The sequence below is a fragment of the Rutidosis leptorrhynchoides genome, chromosome 11 (genome assembly GCF_046630445.1).
Source record: "Rutidosis leptorrhynchoides isolate AG116_Rl617_1_P2 chromosome 11, CSIRO_AGI_Rlap_v1, whole genome shotgun sequence".
NCBI lineage: Eukaryota > Viridiplantae > Streptophyta > Magnoliopsida > Asterales > Asteraceae > Rutidosis > Rutidosis leptorrhynchoides.
Window position 1 is genome coordinate 395,329,319 of NC_092343.1, and position 18,717 is coordinate 395,348,035.

Here is an 18,717-nt window from a genome sequence, read left to right on the forward strand (position 1 = left end):
CCATAACTTAATCAACTTGTATTGTATATTATGTAATCTTGAGATACCATAGACACGTATACAATGTTTCGACCTATCATGTTGACACATCTATATATATTTCGGAACAACCATAGACACTCTATATGTGAATGTTGGAGTTAGCTATACATGGTTGAGGTTGATACCAAAATATATATAGTTTGAGTTGTGATCAATACTGAGATACGTATACACTGGGTCGTGGATTGATTCAAGATAATATTTATCGATTTATTTATAAACATCTAACTGTGGACAACTAGTTGTAGGTTACTAACGAGGACAGCTGACTTAATAAACTTAAAACATCAAAATATATTAAAAGTGTTGTAAATATATTTTAAACATACTTTGATATATATGTATATATTGTTATAGGTTCGTGAATCAACCAGTGGCCAAGTCTTACTTCCCGACGAAGTAAAAATCTGTGAAAGTGAGTTATAGTCCCACTTTTAAAATCTAATATTTTTGGGATGAGAATACATGCAGGTTTTATAAATGATTTACAAAATAGACACAAGTACGTGAAACTACATTCTATGGTTGAATTATCGAAATCGAATATGCCCCTTTTTATTAAGTCTGGTAATCTAAGAATTAGGGAACAGACACCCTAATTGACGCGAATCCTAAAGATAGATCTATTGGGCCTAACAAACCCCATCCAAAGTACCGGATGCTTTAGTACTTCGAAATTTATATCATATCCGAAGGGTGTCCCGGAATGATGGGGATATTCTTATATATATGCATCTTGTTAATGTCGGTTACCAGGTGTTCACCATATGAATGATTTTTATCTCTATTTATGGGATGTGTATTGAAATATGAAATCTTGTGGTCTATTGTTACGATTTGATATATATAGGTTAAACCTATAACTCACCAACATTTTTGTTGACGTTTAAAGCATGTTTATTCTCAGGTGAATACTAAGAGCTTCCGCTGTTGCATACTAAAATAAGGACAAGATTTGGAGTCCATGTTTGTATGATATTGTGTAAAAACTACATTCAAGAAACTGATTTCGATGTAACATATTTGTATTGTAAACCATTATGTAATGGTCGTGTGTAAACAGGATATTTTAGATTATCATTATTTGATAATCTACGTAAAGCTTTTTAAACCTTTATTTATGAAATAAAGGTTATGGTTTGTTTTAAAAATGAATGCAGTCTTTGAAAAACGTCTCATATAGAGGTCAAAACCTCGCAACGAAATCAATTAATATGGAACGTTTTTAATCAATAAGAACGGGACATTTCACTAGATCTTCGGCTGAATTTACTTTCTGGGATAGCTCTCGACAAACAGGGCTATGATAGTCATTTCAGTAAAGGCACATGGAAATTGTCAAGGGGCGCTATGATAGTCGCTCGAGGACACATTTATGGCACACTTTACAAGACTCATGTGAAGATCTGCACAGACAGTATTAATGTTGCAGAAAAGGAGGCTTCACAAAATTTATGGCACCAGAGACTCGGTCACATGAGTGAGAAAGAGTTGTCTACCCTAATAAAGAAGAAGCTTATCAATGTAGACAAGGATGTTGTGCTAGATCCTTGCAATCATTGTCTGTTTGGTAAGCAGCATAGAATCTCGTTTAATTCCTCTTCAACGAAAAAATCAGAGTTACTCAGTCTGGTACACTCTGATGTTTGCGGTCCCTTGGAGGTTGAATCAATTGGCGGCAATCGATACTTTCTGACGTTTATCGATGATACTTCTCGAAAGGTGTGGGTATATTTCTTACGGACGAAGGACCAGGTGTTCGATTACTTCAAACAGTTCCATGTCATGGTAGAACATGAGACATGAAAGAAGTTAAAGTGTCTTCGATCCGACAACGGCGGTGAATACTCTTCCAGGCAGTTCGATGCCTATTGCAGATCAAATGGTATCTGACATGAGAAGACAGTCCCACGTACCCCTCAACATAATGGTATAGCAGAAAGAATGAACCGAACAATCATGGAACGTGTTCGGAGCATGCTCAGTATAGCTAAGCTGCCAAAGCCATTCTGGGGAGAAGCAGTCAGAGCCGCTTGTTATTTGATCAACCGATCTCCATCAGTACCACTGAATTTTGAAGTTCCGGAGAAACTTTGGTCTAGGATCCATCATACTCTCACTTAAGAGTATTTGGATGTTTGGCGTACGCACATGTATCCAAGGAGCTCAGGCAGAAGCTGGATGCAAGGACCACTCCATGCATATTCATAGGCTATGGAGATGAAGAATTTGGATACAGATTATGGGATCCAAAGGAGAAAAAGGTGATCAGAAGTAGGGACGTGGTGTTCCATGAAAGCCAGACAATAGAAGATATTGAAAAACCCACAATATCTCAGAAGTCAAATGTTGCTGCTCAGGTGCCAGAGGCAACAACGGAATCATTCATGAGAAATGAATTTTCAGTGCAAAAAGAAATGCCAGAAGTAGAAGATAATGAGGAAAATGACGGTGCTGAGCAGGGGGAGCCACAACCCCATCTGCCAGACGTTCCAACACCATCACAAGGTCAAGATGATGGTGGATCTCCTCAGAATGTTCCAGAAGTTCGTAGATCTGAACGAGGTCGGATTCCATCGAGTAGATATCCAGAATCCGAGTACCTTCTACTTACTGAAGATGGAGAACAGGAGAGTTTTCATGAAGCAGTAACTCATAAGGATAAAGAAAAATGGTTGCTCGCAATGCAGGATGAGATGGATTCTCTGCAGAAAAATCAAACTTATGAGATTGTAGAACTTCCACGCGGGAAGAAGGCACTGAAAAATAAATGGGTGTTCAAGCTGAAAAAGGATGGTAGTGGAAAAGTGGTGAAATACAAAGCACGACTTGTAGTCAAAGGATTCCAACAGAAGAAAGGGATTTATTTTGACGAGATATTTTCACCAGTAGTCAAGATGACTTCAATTAGAGTCATACTTGGATTGGTCGCAAGTATGAACTTGGAGCTTGAACAGATGGATGTAAAGACAGCTTTTCTTCATGGAGATTTACATGAAGAAATTTACATGGAGCAGCCGGAAGGTTTTGAGGTTTCAGGAGATAACCTCGTATGCAAGCTGAAGAAAAGTTTGTATGGTTTGAAGCAGGCACCTAGGCAGTGCTACAAGAAGTTTGACTCGTGCATGGCGAGTCACGGGTACAAGAAAACCGCAGCAGATGAGTGTGTCTACATTCAGAAGTTTTCTGAACGAGATTTCGTTGCTCTTCTACTATATGTAGACGATATTTTGATCGTAGGGAAAGACGCAACGAAGATCAACCAGCTGAAGAAGGAACTCTCTAAGTCTTTTAACATGAAAGACTTAGGACAGGCTCAACAGATTTTGGGAATGCAAATAACCCGAGACAGGAAGAATAAAAGGTTATGGCTATCTCAAGAGAAGTATATTGAACGAGTGCTTTCACGTTTCAATATGAACAATGCCAAACCTGTTAGCATTCCATTAGCCAACCATTTCAAGTTAAGCAAGAGTTCTTGTCCCTCATCCAAGGAAGAGATCGGGGAGATGTCTTCAGTACCATATTCTTCAGCAGTTGGAAGTTTGATGTATGCAATGGTGTGTACAAGGCCCGATATTGCTCACGCAGTGGGAACAGTGAGTCGTTTTCTCTCGAACCCCGGGAAAGAGCAATGGAATGCGGTAAAATAGATTCTCAGATATCTTAAGGGTACAACGAATCTATGTCTTTGTTACGGGGGAGCTGATCCAATCTTGGAAGGCTATACAGATGCGGATATGGCCGGAGATCCTGATAGTAGGAAATCTACTTCAGGATTCATTTACACTTTTGCAGGAGGAGCTGTTTCATGGCAGTCAAGACTACAAAAGTGTGTTGCATTATCCACAACTGAAGCAGAGTATATTGCTACCGCAGAAGCTGGAAAAGAAATGTTGTGGTTAAAGCGTTATCTCCAAGAATTTGGAATCAAGCAAAAGGAGTACAGGGTACATTGTGACAGTCAGAGTGCTCTAGATTTGAGCAAGAACTCCATGTACCATTCCCGTACAAAACATATTGATATTCGCTATCATTGGATACGCGAGGTAATTAATCGACAACTGTTGAGACTAGTGAAGATCCATACAAAGGAGAATCCTGCGGATATGTTAACAAAGGTGGTGACTCGAGAGAAGTTGGAGTTATGCAGAGACATAACTGGAATGTTCGTGGATTCGGCTGAAGGGGGAGAATTGAAAGTTTCCAGCCTACAATCTAGAAGCTCACCTTCTAGATGTTCAAAGTAGCCTTCTTTGAACACCATGTAGAAGAAGCAAAGATGAACACGATTACGGCCGCCCACCATCTCCGTTCACACCCTTCCACCGCCATAGAATTTTTACTATAAATAGAGGTGCAAACCTCAATTGTAAATCATCCTAAATCACTCAGAGAAGTGTAATCATAACCTAGAGAATGTGTGTGAGTTTTGAGAGTTTTTTTTGTAAGAGTTTTGTAATACTATGTAAATCTATTCTTGTGAGTAATAGAGTTGTTTTTCTCTCAAATTTATATCTCCTAACGTCCAGGCGATCCCCTCTTCCTAACATCTTAACCTGTATGACTATAGGACCCAGAAAACGGTCGGAATTTAAGGCATAAATTTTACCATTGCAACAACTTAGGCTATGTAGTAATTCACCGTCAGATGTTATTCTCTTGAGTTGACTAGCGTATGACATTTCAGTCCATCTCATCCTGTTTCTTTTACGATTTATTTTGCAAAAGACAAATTTAGATGCATCACATCTCCTTAACAGAATGACTGAATCAGGATCATCGGGAGGAGCAGTTAACAAACATTCAGCGATCGATTCATCATCTCCATCTTTCAAACTGAGAGGGGGAAGACGTACAATCTTCAAACTCATTGGGTTCCAAAGAGACCACAAAACATTATGTGGATGGTCTGATAGAATCAACCAACCGTGGAAACAACCTCGGATGCGTTTTCTGTAAAACTCGGGGATTTGAGATTGATATTTAATCAACGGGTTGTGTAGTGTAGAGAAAAATTCTGTATCAATGTTGTTATCGTCTTTGAGGTTCTGAAGAATAAACCATGGATATTTTCAAGAAAAAGGAGGCAGTTTGTCACATGTTGAACCAATTGACAACTTCTGATCATGCTCCATCTAATAACAAGTTCATAACACAGTAAACATGAGTTTGAATTAATACTAAAATCATCTAAAAATCGGTGGGTTAAAAAAGACTACGTTAATCCTTATTATTTGAGATGAAGATAGGTCAATATCTTCCCCAGAAACACACCAAAAATTGAGTCGATTTTTGAGAAAATAAAAAAAAAAAAAAAAAAAAAAACAATTGATCAATATCAAGTCACTGATGTTAATATCTAATCAAAACAATTTAAATTAAAAGATACGATTCATGGCTAAAAGATACAATTAACTGGACCAAACTAATACGAGTACCGATACAATAAGTGCAATAATCAGACTTGATCAAATTATACGGAGTAGTTTATAAATCGAACTCATACCTCAAATACCACCTGCAGCTGACAATATCGAACCCTTCACTGAATTGATCCCAACTTCGATTTAACGATCAAAAATTGTATTCTTCGTTTTAGGGTTAAGCTCCGAAATTGAGTTACGTACTACTCCGTATGCAATTAAATTAAATTTAAATAAATGTCTACTTATAATTTAGACAAAATTGACAAAATAATCCCCGTGTTTTTCAAAATTTAGCCCATTTAGTCACCCCATTAATTTACTGCTTAAATAATACTTAGGTTTAGTCTCAAATTCATCCCTTATACTAAGTAGCGGTGTAAATGAGCCGAGCTACTCGCGTGCTAATCGAGCTTGACTTGTTAAAAACTTGATTCGAGCCGAGCCTAAACGAGCTCGAACCCGAGTATGAACATATTTTGAAGCTCGTTTAGTAAACGAGCCCGAGCTCGAGTTTCATATCTCGAGCTCGAAGAGGCTCGCGAGCCTAAACGAGCTTTTTATTTATATACACTAAATTACTATTTTATAATAAAATAATCATATATAATATAATTTCATAAAAATCATTATATAGTTAAAATACAAATATTAAATCTTATTATATGTGAACAAAAAAATATACAAAGCCAAACTCTGTATGTAATATAATTACATAAAAACTATTAAGAAAAAAAATTATGTAATAAACCACTCGAGCTCGAGCTTCTATAATATCAAACGAGCCTAGCTCGAGTTTAAGATATTAGGCTCGAACTGATGAACAAAGCGAACGATTGGAAATCGGTGGAAGGTAAATTTATTAAAAGATTTGCTGGTTGAAAGACGAGGTCAATGTCGTTCGGTGGAAGGTTAATCCTAATAAAAACTGTGCTATCAAGCCTTCCGTTGTACTACTTCTCACTATTTCGAGCCGCTTCTAGTATCATCAACCTACTTGAGAGTTTACGTCGTAAGTTCTTTTGGGGCGGGTCGGGGGATCGGATAACAATAATATGGCTTACCGATCAGTTACCTTCTCCGAGAGATATGGAAGACCAGGTCTAGTCGCATGCTTGCAAAACGTGGGAATTGGATGTGGTTACCATATTGCCCATTATCCTATATAATTATATAAATATAAATATATATGTAGTAGATTGAGAGAGGGGGAACATAGCCTTTAATTACTGTATAGCATTCGCATGTAATTGAAGAGAGAAGAATTAATAAAACTTCTATCCCCAAATTGTGTTTGTCATATTTACTTTCTGCCATACAAGTCAAATACTACAAACACTGAGATATTTATATCCTTACGAGATCGTCGTGTTAACCTTAATCTCGTAACGGATCAAGTGGTATCAAGAGCTAATCGATCTCTACCTGTGCATGGTGAAGACGAAAGCTGCTTACAAAGCATCCGGTGAGCCATTCTTAGAATTGAAGCAACACCGAAAGATAAATCAAAAACAACCCTCCACGGTTAACATGGTGAATGAAGACGGAACATCTTCTAACCATAACGAGTTATCGGAAAAGGTCGATCGTTTGACTACCCAACTCGAGTCAGTGTTGGAATTGATACAATTACAATCCAAACCTAAAGCACATGTGACACCCTTAAAGAAGAAAATTGAGGAAGAGTCCGATGGGACGACCAGAGTAATGATACTAGCACCTCGAGAAGACGGGAGAATAACAGACCCTTCAAGGTTGAAGCAAGGATCGATATCCCTACCTACGACGGAGTCGTAGACGCCGAGAAGCTAGATTCCTGGATTGACTAACTCGAGACGTATTTCACACTCTACGGATTCAGGAGTGTGGAAAAGGTTTCATTTGCTCGTCTTAAGCTGACCAGCGATGCCCTCGCATGGTGGAATTCGTACCTCAAGACGTTGACTGACGATGAAGAGGTAAAATGGCCTGAATTTACTTGGCTGTGGCGGGAAGAATTTTATCCAATGGGTTACTCGCAAGAGCGATGGACCCAATGGCATAACCTGCGACAACAACATGGCTAGTCAGTGCAAGAGTACACAACCGAATTTCGGAGATTAGCAGTGTCTCTGGGCATATCTATTGACAATGAAGAAAGTTTCACCAAATATGTTGCAGGTCTCACTCTTCAAATACGAACTGAATTGCAGTTACATGTGCTAACCAGTCTCTCCAAGGCCAGCAGTATAGCAATGGCGATAGAGCAAAAAAACAAAGTGGGAACCCAACGTTCAGATGACAAAGCAAATGGAGACGAGTCAAGTAGCAGCTCACCAAAGAAAGAGTCCCAAAAACAAAAATACAAAATGTCTAGCACTTCAACTAAGTATTGTGATCATTGCAAAACCAATGGGCATGACAAAGAAGAATGTTGGAAGGCCAATCCTGCCTTCCTTCCAAAAAAATGGGCAAAGGACAAGGGAAAACGCACAACGGCAACCACTAAGGTACAAGGGGCAATCGAGTTAGAGACAGTTGATGAGGTAGACAAGAGTCTATCCTTAATGATGAAGCAAGCTACTGTTGGGTTTTATTATATGTTTCCAAATATGAGGAAACTTATCTCTAGCCCAAGCCCAACAAATTTAGGCCCAAGATGAAGTTTGACCTGGTCAACATCTGAGTGCATTATTTGAATCAGTTGTGTGCAGCTGTTCTTTGACTATCAAGAGGGAGAGAGATCAAAAAGAAATCAAGAAAAAGAGAGAAACCTCAAATTCCCGTTTTTATGTACAGCAGCTCAGAAAAGAGACGATCCCCGGAGATCCGACCGTTGAATCTTCTCCAATTTTGGACTGTGTCTTCCTGACATCAGTGCCAAGGTTTTCAACCGTTGAATTCGTCTAAAAAGGTCTGTAGCTCGTATTTTCGCTGCTGGAACAGTAGCAGTTTTTTGGGGTAGTGTTGTTCGTCTTTTGTCTTTAATTTCTTCATATACTTGTTGATTATTGTTGTTCAAGAGTATGATGATGTTGTATGCCTCTAGTTGATCTAGAGAAGGATTGTTGTATTGCTCTCTTGTTGATGATAGTGAAGTTTAAGTGGCTTACGAGTCCCGTGGTTTTTACTCTCGATTTTGAGAGGTTTTCCACGTAAAAAGTCTCGTGTGTATTGTGTGTGCTTGATTATTCGTTATTAGTTTATTTGCTACTGAATTGGGACAGATTTGGGTTGGATTTGATATAGCTTGTTTGTTAGTTTCCTCACGGGTTCATACGGGTCGGGAAATGCTTGTCAAACGGGTTCGTTTCCGCTTTGTAGATTGCCCGTTGTGAATTATTTTCCCATCAAATTGGTATCAAGAGCTAGGTTATTTGATTTGACTTGTGTGAAAGATGGAAGCTAATACAAGTAAAATGATTAGTTTAAATGGTTCAAATTATCATGTTTGGAAAGGTAAAATGGAGGATCTTCTTTATGTGAAAGATTATTATTTGCCTGTTTTTACTGAGGATAAACCTGAGGAAAAATCTGATGCTCAATGGAAAATTTTGCATAGACAAGTATGTGGGTATATTTGGCAGTGGGTTGATGATAATGTTGTGAATCATATTACTGGGGAGACTGATGCTAAAGCCTTATGGAAAAAGCTTGAGCAGTTATATGAACGAAAGACTGGGAATAACAAGTTGTTCTTAATTAAGCAGATGATGGCTTTGAAGTATCATGATGGGACTCCTATTACAGATCACCTAAATGCATATCAGGGTATTATAAATCAGCTTGCAGGTATGGGTATCAAGTTTGAGGATGAGATTCAGGGTCTCTGGTTACTTGGTACATTACCGGACTCTTGGGAGACTTTTAGGACATCTTTGTCCAACTCTGCACCGAATGGTACTATCACCATGGAATTGGCTAAGGGTAGTATTTTGAATGAAGAGATGAGAAGAAAGTCACAAGGTTCCTCTTCACAGTCAGATATCTTGGTCACAGAAACGCGGGGGAGAAGTCATAGTAGAGGTCAGGGTAAAAGAGGCAATCATCGTAGCAGCTCACGCAAAGGTAAATTTGCTAATGTTGAGTGTTATAATTGTCATGAAATGGGGCACACAAAGTGGTATTGTCCAAAGTTAAAGAACGAGAAGAAAAAAGCATATGACAAGAATAAACAAAAGAAAAGTGATGGTGGTGATGATGATAAGGTTGAAGTTAACGCTATCACAGATGAGTTCTTTGTTTGTATTGATTATGATATGATCAATCTTACTCATGATGACACGAGTTGGATTGTTGATAGTGGTGCTACATGTCATGTTGCAATTTGTAGAGATCACTTCTCATCTTACACTCCAGGTGACTATGGATTTGCTAGGATGGGTAATGCCGGGTTATCAAAGATCGTTGGTATTGGAGATGTTTGTTTGAAATTTGACACGGGAATGGAGTTAGTTTTGCATAATGTAAAACATGTTCCGGATATGAGACTTAATGTTATTTCAACAGGCATTCTTGATGATGATGGTTATTATAACGGTTTTGGTAATGGTATTTGGAAACTAACTCTTGGTTCTATGATAGTGGGAAGAGGCAAGAAAGACTCAAGATTATACATCACGCGTCCGAAGATCATCCAGAACATTGTTAACGCAGTGGACAATGTTGATTCTACTGAGTTGTGGCATAAAAGACTTGACCACATGAGTGAAAAGGGGATGTCTATCTTGTTCAAGAAGAATGTGTTGTCGGGTGTTAGTGGTATTGATTTGAGTAAGTGTTCTCACTGTTTGGCAGGGAAACAGACCAGAGTTGCGTTTAAGAGTCATTCTCCTTTTCGAATGGAGAACGTACTTGATCTAGTTCATTCGGATGTTTGTGGGCCTATGAAGACTAGGACACTTGGTGGATGTTCCTACTTTGTTACATTCATCGATGATCATTCCAGGAAGGTGTGGGTTTATACCTTAAAGTCAAAGGATCAAGTATTTGAAAAGTTTAAAGAATTTCATACACTAGTTGAAAGGCAAACGGGAAAGAAACTCAAGTGTATTCGGACTGATAATGGCGGTGAATACATTGGTAGATTTGATACTTACTGTAAGGAGAATGGTATTCGGCATCAAAAGACTCCACCAAAGACACCTCAGTTGAATGGCTTAGCAGAGAGGATGAACAGAACTTTGGTTGAGAGAGTTAGATGTTTGCTTTCACATGCAGGGTTATCCGATTCCTTTTGGGGTGAGGCTTTAAATACGGCAGTTCATATTATTAATCTAACCCCTTGTGTTCCTTTGCGTTTTGATGTTCCTAACAGGGTTTGGAGCGGCAAAGATGTTTCTTACCGTCATTTACGAGTTTTTGGATGTAAAGCTTTTGTTCATGTTCCCAAAGATGAGAGGTCAAAGCTTGATATGAAGACTAAGCCATGTGTATTCCTCGGCTATGGTGAAGATGATTTTGGGTACAGGTTATATGATCCAGTTCAGAAGAAACTTGTACGAAGCCGAGATGTTGTTTTTACAGAAGATCAGATGTTAAAAGATGTTGAGAAGACAGATTCAGTTCCTCAAACTAGTGCTGATCTTGTTGATTTGGATCCAGTTACTCCACAACATGTTGGAGATGATGTTCATAATGATGAACATAGTACTGATGATGATTATGCTCCGGAGCAGGTAGAGATTCCAGTACCAGATGTGCCCCCATTTGTCCCACTTAGGCGGTCTACCCGAGACCGTCATCCTTCTGTTAGATATTCTGCTGATGAGTATGTATTAGTTACTGATGGGGGAGAGCCAGAATGTTATTCAGAAGCAATGAAAGATGAGCATAAGAAAGAGTGGGGTGAAGCTATGCAAGATGAGATGAATTCCTTGCATGAGAACAATACTTATGAGCTGGTGAAGTTACCTAAAGGCAAGAGAGCTTTGAGAAACAAATGGGTATTCAAAGTGAAGACAGATGAGCTTACTTCACAACCAAGGTACAAAGCTAGGTTAGTCGTTAAAGGATTCAGCCAGAAAAAGGGTATTGATTTTGATGAGATTTTCTCACCGGTTGTGAAGATGGGATCTATTCGAGTGGTTCTTGGATTAGCTGCTAGTCTTGATCTTGAGGTTGAACAGATGGATGTCAAGACTGCTTTTCTTCACGGTGATTTGGATAAGGAAATCTACATGTTGCAACCTGAAGGTTTTCGGGTTAAGGGTAAAGAAAATTATGTTTGTAGACTTCAGAAAAGTTTATATGGGTTGAAGCAAGCACCGAGACAGTGGTATAAGAAGTTTGAGTCGGTTATAGGAAAGCAAGGCTACCGAAAGACAACTTCAGATCATTGTGTTTTCTTTCAGAGGTTTGGTGATGATGATTTCATCATATTGTTGTTATACGTTGATGATATGTTAATTGTTGGTAAAAATATTAAAAGAATTGCGCAGTTGAAGCGAGAATTGAGTAAGTCTTTTGCTATGAAAGACTTGGGGCCAGCAAAACAGATTCTTGGCATTCGGATTTCTAGAGATAGAGGTGCTAAGACGTTACATATATCACAAGAGCAATACATTGAAAAGGTGCTAAGTAGATTCAACATGAAGAATGCTAAAGTGGTTAGTTCCCCTCTTACAAACAACTTTAAGCTAACAGAAAGAGATTGTCCTACTTCAAAGGAGGATGTTGAGGAGATGGATATAGTTCCATATGCGTCAGCAGTTGGTAGCTTGATGTATGCTATGGTGTGTACTAGGCCAGAAATAGCTCATGCGGTAAGTGTTGTTAGTCGGTTTATGTCAAATCCGGGTAAGAAGCATTGGGAAGCGGTTAAATGGATTATGAGATACTTACGAGGTACTTCAAAGTTAGGTATCACATTCGGAAATGCAGATCCGGTGCTTGTTGGTTATACAGACTCAGATATGGCAGGAAACAAAGATAACATGAAATCCACTTCTGGATATTTGATGACTTTCGCAGGGGGAGCAGTTTCATGGCAATCAAGGTTACAAAAGTGTGTTGCATTGTCTACAACCGAGGCTGAGTATATGGCAGCAACAGAAGCGTGCAAAGAACTATTGTGGATGAAAAGGTTTCTTCAAGACCTTGGGTTTAAGCAACCACGATATGTGGTTCTTTGTGATAATGAGAGTGCGATTCATTTGGCTAGAAATTCTATGTATCATAAGCGGACAAAACATATAGATGTGCGGTATCATTGGATTAGAGAACGTCTTGAAGATGGTTCGTTTGAACTTGATAAAGTTCACACCGATGATAATGGTTCCGACATGTTCACAAAGGCTTTAGCAAGTGAGAAGCTCAAGGTATGTTGCTCGATCGCCGGGATGGCGATTCCTTCCTCATAATTGGAAAGGGGGAGATTTGTTGGGTTTTATTATATGTTTCCAAATATGAGGAAACTTATCTCTAGCCCAAGCCCAACAAATTTAGGCCCAAGATGAAGTTTGACCTGGTCAACATCTGGGTGCATTATTTGAATCAGTTGTGTGCAGCTGTTCTTTGACTATCAAGAGGGAGAGAGATCAAAAAGAAATCAAGAAAAAGAGAGAAACCTCAAATTCCCGTTTTTATGTACAGCAGCTCAGAAAAGAGACGATCCCCGGAGATCCGACCGTTGAATCTTCTCCAATTTTGGACTGTGTCTTCCTGACATCAGTGCCAAGGTTTTCAACCGTTGAATTTGTCTAAAAAGGTCTGTAGCTCGTATTTTCGCTGCTGGAACAGTAGCAGTTTTTTGGGGTAGTGTTGTTCGTCTTTTGTCTTTAATTTCTTCATATACTTGTTGATTATTGTTGTTCAAGAGTATGATGATGTTGTATGCCTCTAGTTGATCTAGAGAAGGATTGTTGTATTGCTCTCTTGTTGATGATAGTGAAGTTTAAGTGGCTTACGAGTCCCGTGGTTTTTACTCTCGATTTTGAGAGGTTTTCCACGTAAAAAGTCTCGTGTGTATTGTGTGTGCTTGATTATTCGTTATTAGTTTATTTGCTACTGAATTGGGACAGATTTGGGTTGGATTTGATATAGCTTGTTTGTTAGTTTCCTCACGGGTTCATACGGGTCGGGAAATGCTTGTCAAACGGGTTCGTTTCCGCTTTGTAGATTGCCCGTTGTGAATTATTTTCCCATCAGCTACTACTGATGAACTCGTTAAAAAGGAAGAATTATTCACGTTGAAGCTTCAAGTAAAACAAGAGTTAATTGATGCCATAGTTGACACGGGAAGCCAAAAGAATTTAATCTCGTCCAACCTTGTGAAACGACTCGGGTTAGCAACCTCTCCACACCCCAAGCCTTACGACCTGGGTTGACTACAAAAGGGCACGGACACACGAGTCACTTTACAATGTAAGTTTCGTTTTGCCATAACTAGCCAATATATTGATGAAGTCACATGTGAAGTGGTTCCGTTAGACATTTGTCAATTGATTTTTGGTAGCCCATATTTGTGGGAAAGAAATGCAATTTATTTCAGGAGGGAGCAAAAGTACCAACTTGAGAAGGATGGCAAGAAATATGTGGTTAGAAACCACAAATTATCGCATGGTCACAAGTTGGTAGCAGCTGGAAAAATCAGTAGGTTAGTTAATACTTCAAGGAGGTTAGTGCTACTGATATTGTCACCAGTTGAAGAAAAGGCTAAGGTATCTTCACTTAACATCAATTGTGAAGATATTACTAACAAGAGAAGTGACCTTGTGTGTAGATATTTAGCTCCTTTTAAAGATGCAGTTCGCTTACCACCTGACCGAGATATTACTCATACCATGCATAGCTCGACTAGAAAAACACCCGCAGAGGTATGCTTTGGGTTCTTGCTGCAAAGTCGTTATGACTTAGAATTTTCAGTCAATACTACAGTGGGTCACAACAAATATTCTTTTGAGATACATAAGGCTCACAAGTTGGTGGAGTGCATCCAAAAGGTTGATTATGATGTCGAGCAGCAACTGCAGCGGTCACAAGATAAATATAAACAACGGCACGATTGTCATCGGGTTCAAGTTAATTTCCATCAGAGAGACATGGGTTGGTCACACTTGGGAAACTATCGACTAAAAAAAGATGACAAGAAGTTGAAGCCGATTCGATATGGTCCGTTTTGTGTCCTAAAGAAAATCTTCGACAGTTCCCTACCAACTGTTGAAGACTTGGTGACTGACCAAGAAAAGGAATTGTCAAAAAAATTACCAGAGGATATGATTGTAAAGTGTAAGTCAAGTTCTAAACGTCGACGACGTGCATTTTGTACCGGGCTTAAAGGACAATTACCAAGTGCAACAAAAGGGTTATCTGAGGATGTTGCTAAGGCACGTTTCCCTCATTTAACATTCTAAGCTCATCAGGAGTTGAGCTTGCCGGAGAAGGGGAGGCATGATCAGTTACCTTCTCCGAGAGTTATGGAAGACCAGGTCTAGTCGCATGCTTGCAAAACGTGGGAATTGGATGTGGTTACCATATTGCCCATTATCCTATTTTTATGTATAGGAGTAGTGGAGAGCTAGTGGCCTCTTTTTACTATCAATATCAATATATAAATATATATGTAGTAGATTGAGAGAGGGGGAACATAGCCTTTAATTACCGTATGTCATTCGCATGTAATTGAAGAGAGAAGAATTAATAAAACTTCTATTCCCAAATTGTGTTTGTCATATTTACTTTCTTCCATACAAGTCAAATACTACAAACACTGAGATATTTATATCATTACGCTTAATCTCGTAACGGATCACTTACGGGGCGGGGGGTTAAAATATTAGGTCTTTAAAAGCTAAAAATTTGGCGCTTCTTAGCAAATGGTGGTGGTGTTTTCAGGTGGAAAATGGGGCTTTATAGGTTAAAATTATCAAAAGTATTTATAGGCGAGAAGGAGGTTTGGTTTTATCGTCCAACTTTTGTTTGGGTTCTATTTGGTCCTCCATCATCCAAGTAGGATCAACTCTTTTTACTCTTGGTTTTAAACCTCAATCATTCATTTGTGAAAAAGATTGGAAATGGTAGGAATAGACTTTTTTGAATGGATCTTTGGCTTGGTGATCACAGGTTAAAAGATTTATTCCCAAGGTTGTTTCAACTCGAGTCAATTAAGGAAGCATGTGTGGGTGATAGGATGTGAAAAAATGAATCAGGTATCTCGTTCTCATGGCAAAGGAAAAGGTCGATTTTCGGAAGAGGGAAGGATGAACTTTTGCAGCTTCAAAGCCTGCTGCTATCGGCTAAATACGGGAACAGTGAGCATGACAGTTGGAAATGGCAATGGGATGGTAATGGGGTGTTCAAATGTTGTGTGATGGCTGAGCTCATCGACGAAAAGCTACTTCACAACTCCTTTTGTGATTATGAAACTCTTCGTAATAAGCTTGTCCCAAAGAAACTTGAAATATTTGTTTGGAGAACGGTTCCGAAAAGGATTCCAACCCGAGTCGAACTTGACAAAAAGTCCATTGATCTCGACTCGGTGAGGTGTCCAATGTGCGATGAAGATCTAGAAACAGTGGAACATGATATTATATTTTGCAAGTTTGATTCGGAGGTTTGGGCGAGGGTTTTCAATTGGTGGAAGTTAGGTAATATAATTGACTTTTCCATAGATGAAGTCTTTAAAGATACAAGGCCATACTCAAGTTCGATCCATAAAAGTGTGGTATGGCAAGCGGTTAAGTGGGTTTCAAGCTACTTTATATGGAAGAATCGCAATAATAAGGTTTTCGGTAAACACTCGTCTACTAGTGTTATGTTATTCAACGAAATCCAATGCAAAAGTTACGAGTGGTTCACTGCGAGATCAAAGAAATATAAATTTGATTGGCATACATGGCTTATTGATCCTGCTTCGTGTTGTGTCAGTACTTCAACTCGAGTAGGGGTGGGCTAATGTCTTTCTTTCTGCTATTTCGAGTCTGTAGTTTCAAATCGAGCTATTTGTGTTGTATAGATTGTAATTAGTATATACATAGTTCTCTCGTGTTCAGATTTATGTACAAGATATATGGGTTGTGGTGTTTCTTATGTTTTGTTTATAATAAAAATTTTGCTGCTTCTCAAAAAAATAGTTAGATGCTCCTGGTAAAAAGAGTTCTATGTAAGGTTCCCAAATAAGCTCCCAAATACACTCACCCTCAATGGTCGGACGTTATCAAAGTCGTTCATACCCTCAATGGCTATTTTCGTCCAACCCATCTTCCTGGGTTGGCCAAAACGTGGATCGGTTAGAGGAACTGGTCAATTTGGTAAAGTGAAGTGTAAGGTCTCAACCATCAGTCTCGTAAAGGAAGTCGTCGAAGCTAGCGAGAAAAAGAGTCAACATTTGGCTCAGTATGTGGGTGCTGCTTTGTTGTTAGATGGTTAATGGTTATGTTTAATTTTTTTAGAACGGTAATTTCGACATAGAATCCTCTCATTTACCACTCACGCACCCGTTAGGAAGAAACTACTCGCATTCATCGCGAAAATCGTACCCGAAATGCTTTAAGTTAACTGATTGGCCCGCACAGAATGAAGGATACCAGAGGCACAACTTTGGAGAAAACTCCCTCACCAAGATTTGAACCTGCACCAATTTTTTCAAGGATACATGCTCACAACCAACTGAGGGCTTTTTACCACTCAACCAATAGTTTGGTGGTCAATGGTTATGTTTAAGTAATAAGTTTTAAATTGTCTATGGTAATTGAGCAAGTGCATTACTTCTTTATTGAAATCATAACTTGTTTCCATCATAAGGATTACATTTATGGAGTATCATTTTTATTAAAGAAAAACAATTTTAATTATATCATTAGAACATTACTAAACTGTTCACCATAATATTAAATTCTAAAAGGGTATTTTAGTAATTAAACACGGTTGTATATAATAGCTTTCTTCCCTTCCGACTCACATTTTCCCCTTTTGCTTCCCACCTGTTCTGGCGATTTTTAAGTGACTCTATCGCCACCATTCATCGTCCCCACCGCCACCATACATCATCTCCATCGCCACCACCGAGTCACCGTACATCGTCTCCATCGCACCACCATGTCACCGTAGGTGTTTTGTTATTGCTTTTTTCACATCTTTCGCCTATGGTACCAGTTTTTGATTACCCGAAGCTCATGTAGAGGCACCTACGGCAGGATCCGTTTTCTTGGCGTGAATTCTCTTAAAATTGGAAACCTTCGTACCACTTAGCTTCTAAATAAATAAGCTGAGAGGGTACCTTTTCAAAAAATTAGGAACTCTTGATTATTGAAATGACAACTGCCTTGATTTCCAGCTTGTTTACACGTCAAGCCTGAGTGTAGCTTAAACTTGTTTAACCCATGACCCATTTCATGTAAGATCGCATAGCCTAAACACAATGTCCTGTAATATAAGCCAAAAGTCCATCCGTTTCTAAAACCAATTGGTATTAGAAGGACTTCCCCTTAGACTTATATACATACATTTGTTTTTGTCTCCTTCCTATGTGGGATAGGTTTGCACCCCAACAATCCTCCCCTCAATCCGAAGACCACATCACCGAGCCTCCCCTTCAACGATACTCCCGCCATCTTATATCACCGGTCTCTTTTCTTTCACTTTTCTTTCACTACCGGGACATGCCTCTTATACCGCCGATCTCTTTCTTTCACTTTTCTTTCACCATCGGGACACGCCCCACTTCCACGCCTTGGGAAGGAAGACTTTCGATATAAGGCACCATGGCTCCATTATCGTTGGCAAACTGAGGGGTGTGCCATGTCGCACCGTGCGCTTAGGGGTGCGCCACCACTGCATCGTTCACAACATCGGGCTATAGCCTAGCTCTGATGCCATTTGTAAGATCGCATAGCCTAAACACAATGTCCTGTAATATAAGCCCAAGAGTCCATCCTTTTCTAAAACCAATTGGTATTAGAGGGACTTCCCTTAGACTTATATACATACATTTGTTTTTGTCTCCTTCCTATGTGGGATAGGTTTGCACCCCAACATTTCAACCCAAAACCGTTCAAACCTGTTACCCAAACTTACCCTCTGACCCGTTTGTCAGGTATCCAATAACCTGGACTCTTGATTATTGGGAGAAATTTGTATTGTAAGACCAGACTGAAAAACACATACCACTTATTAACGCTCCCTACATCAATTTGTAAGTTCAAATGACTTGAAATTAAATTAACCACCCTTTTCATAGCTAAAGACTAACTTGTTTAGTCAGTACTTAGATAACGGAGAGAAAAAAAATGTTTTGGGTCAACCTAACCATTTTGACCGGTAGTGAAATTTA

General features: G+C 39.1%; 1 protein-coding gene across 1 annotated transcript; it reads left to right on the top strand.

The window, feature by feature from the left end:
- Nucleotides 1–15,460: 15,460 nt before the first annotated feature.
- Nucleotides 15,461–16,341, top strand: LOC139876093 (uncharacterized). Its single transcript, XM_071863393.1, has 2 exons — nucleotides 15,461–15,509; nucleotides 15,596–16,341. Exons 1-2 carry the CDS (start codon nucleotides 15,461–15,463, stop codon nucleotides 16,339–16,341), a joined length of 795 nt encoding a protein of 264 aa, XP_071719494.1.
- The last annotated feature ends 2,376 nt before the right edge of the window (nucleotides 16,342–18,717 follow it).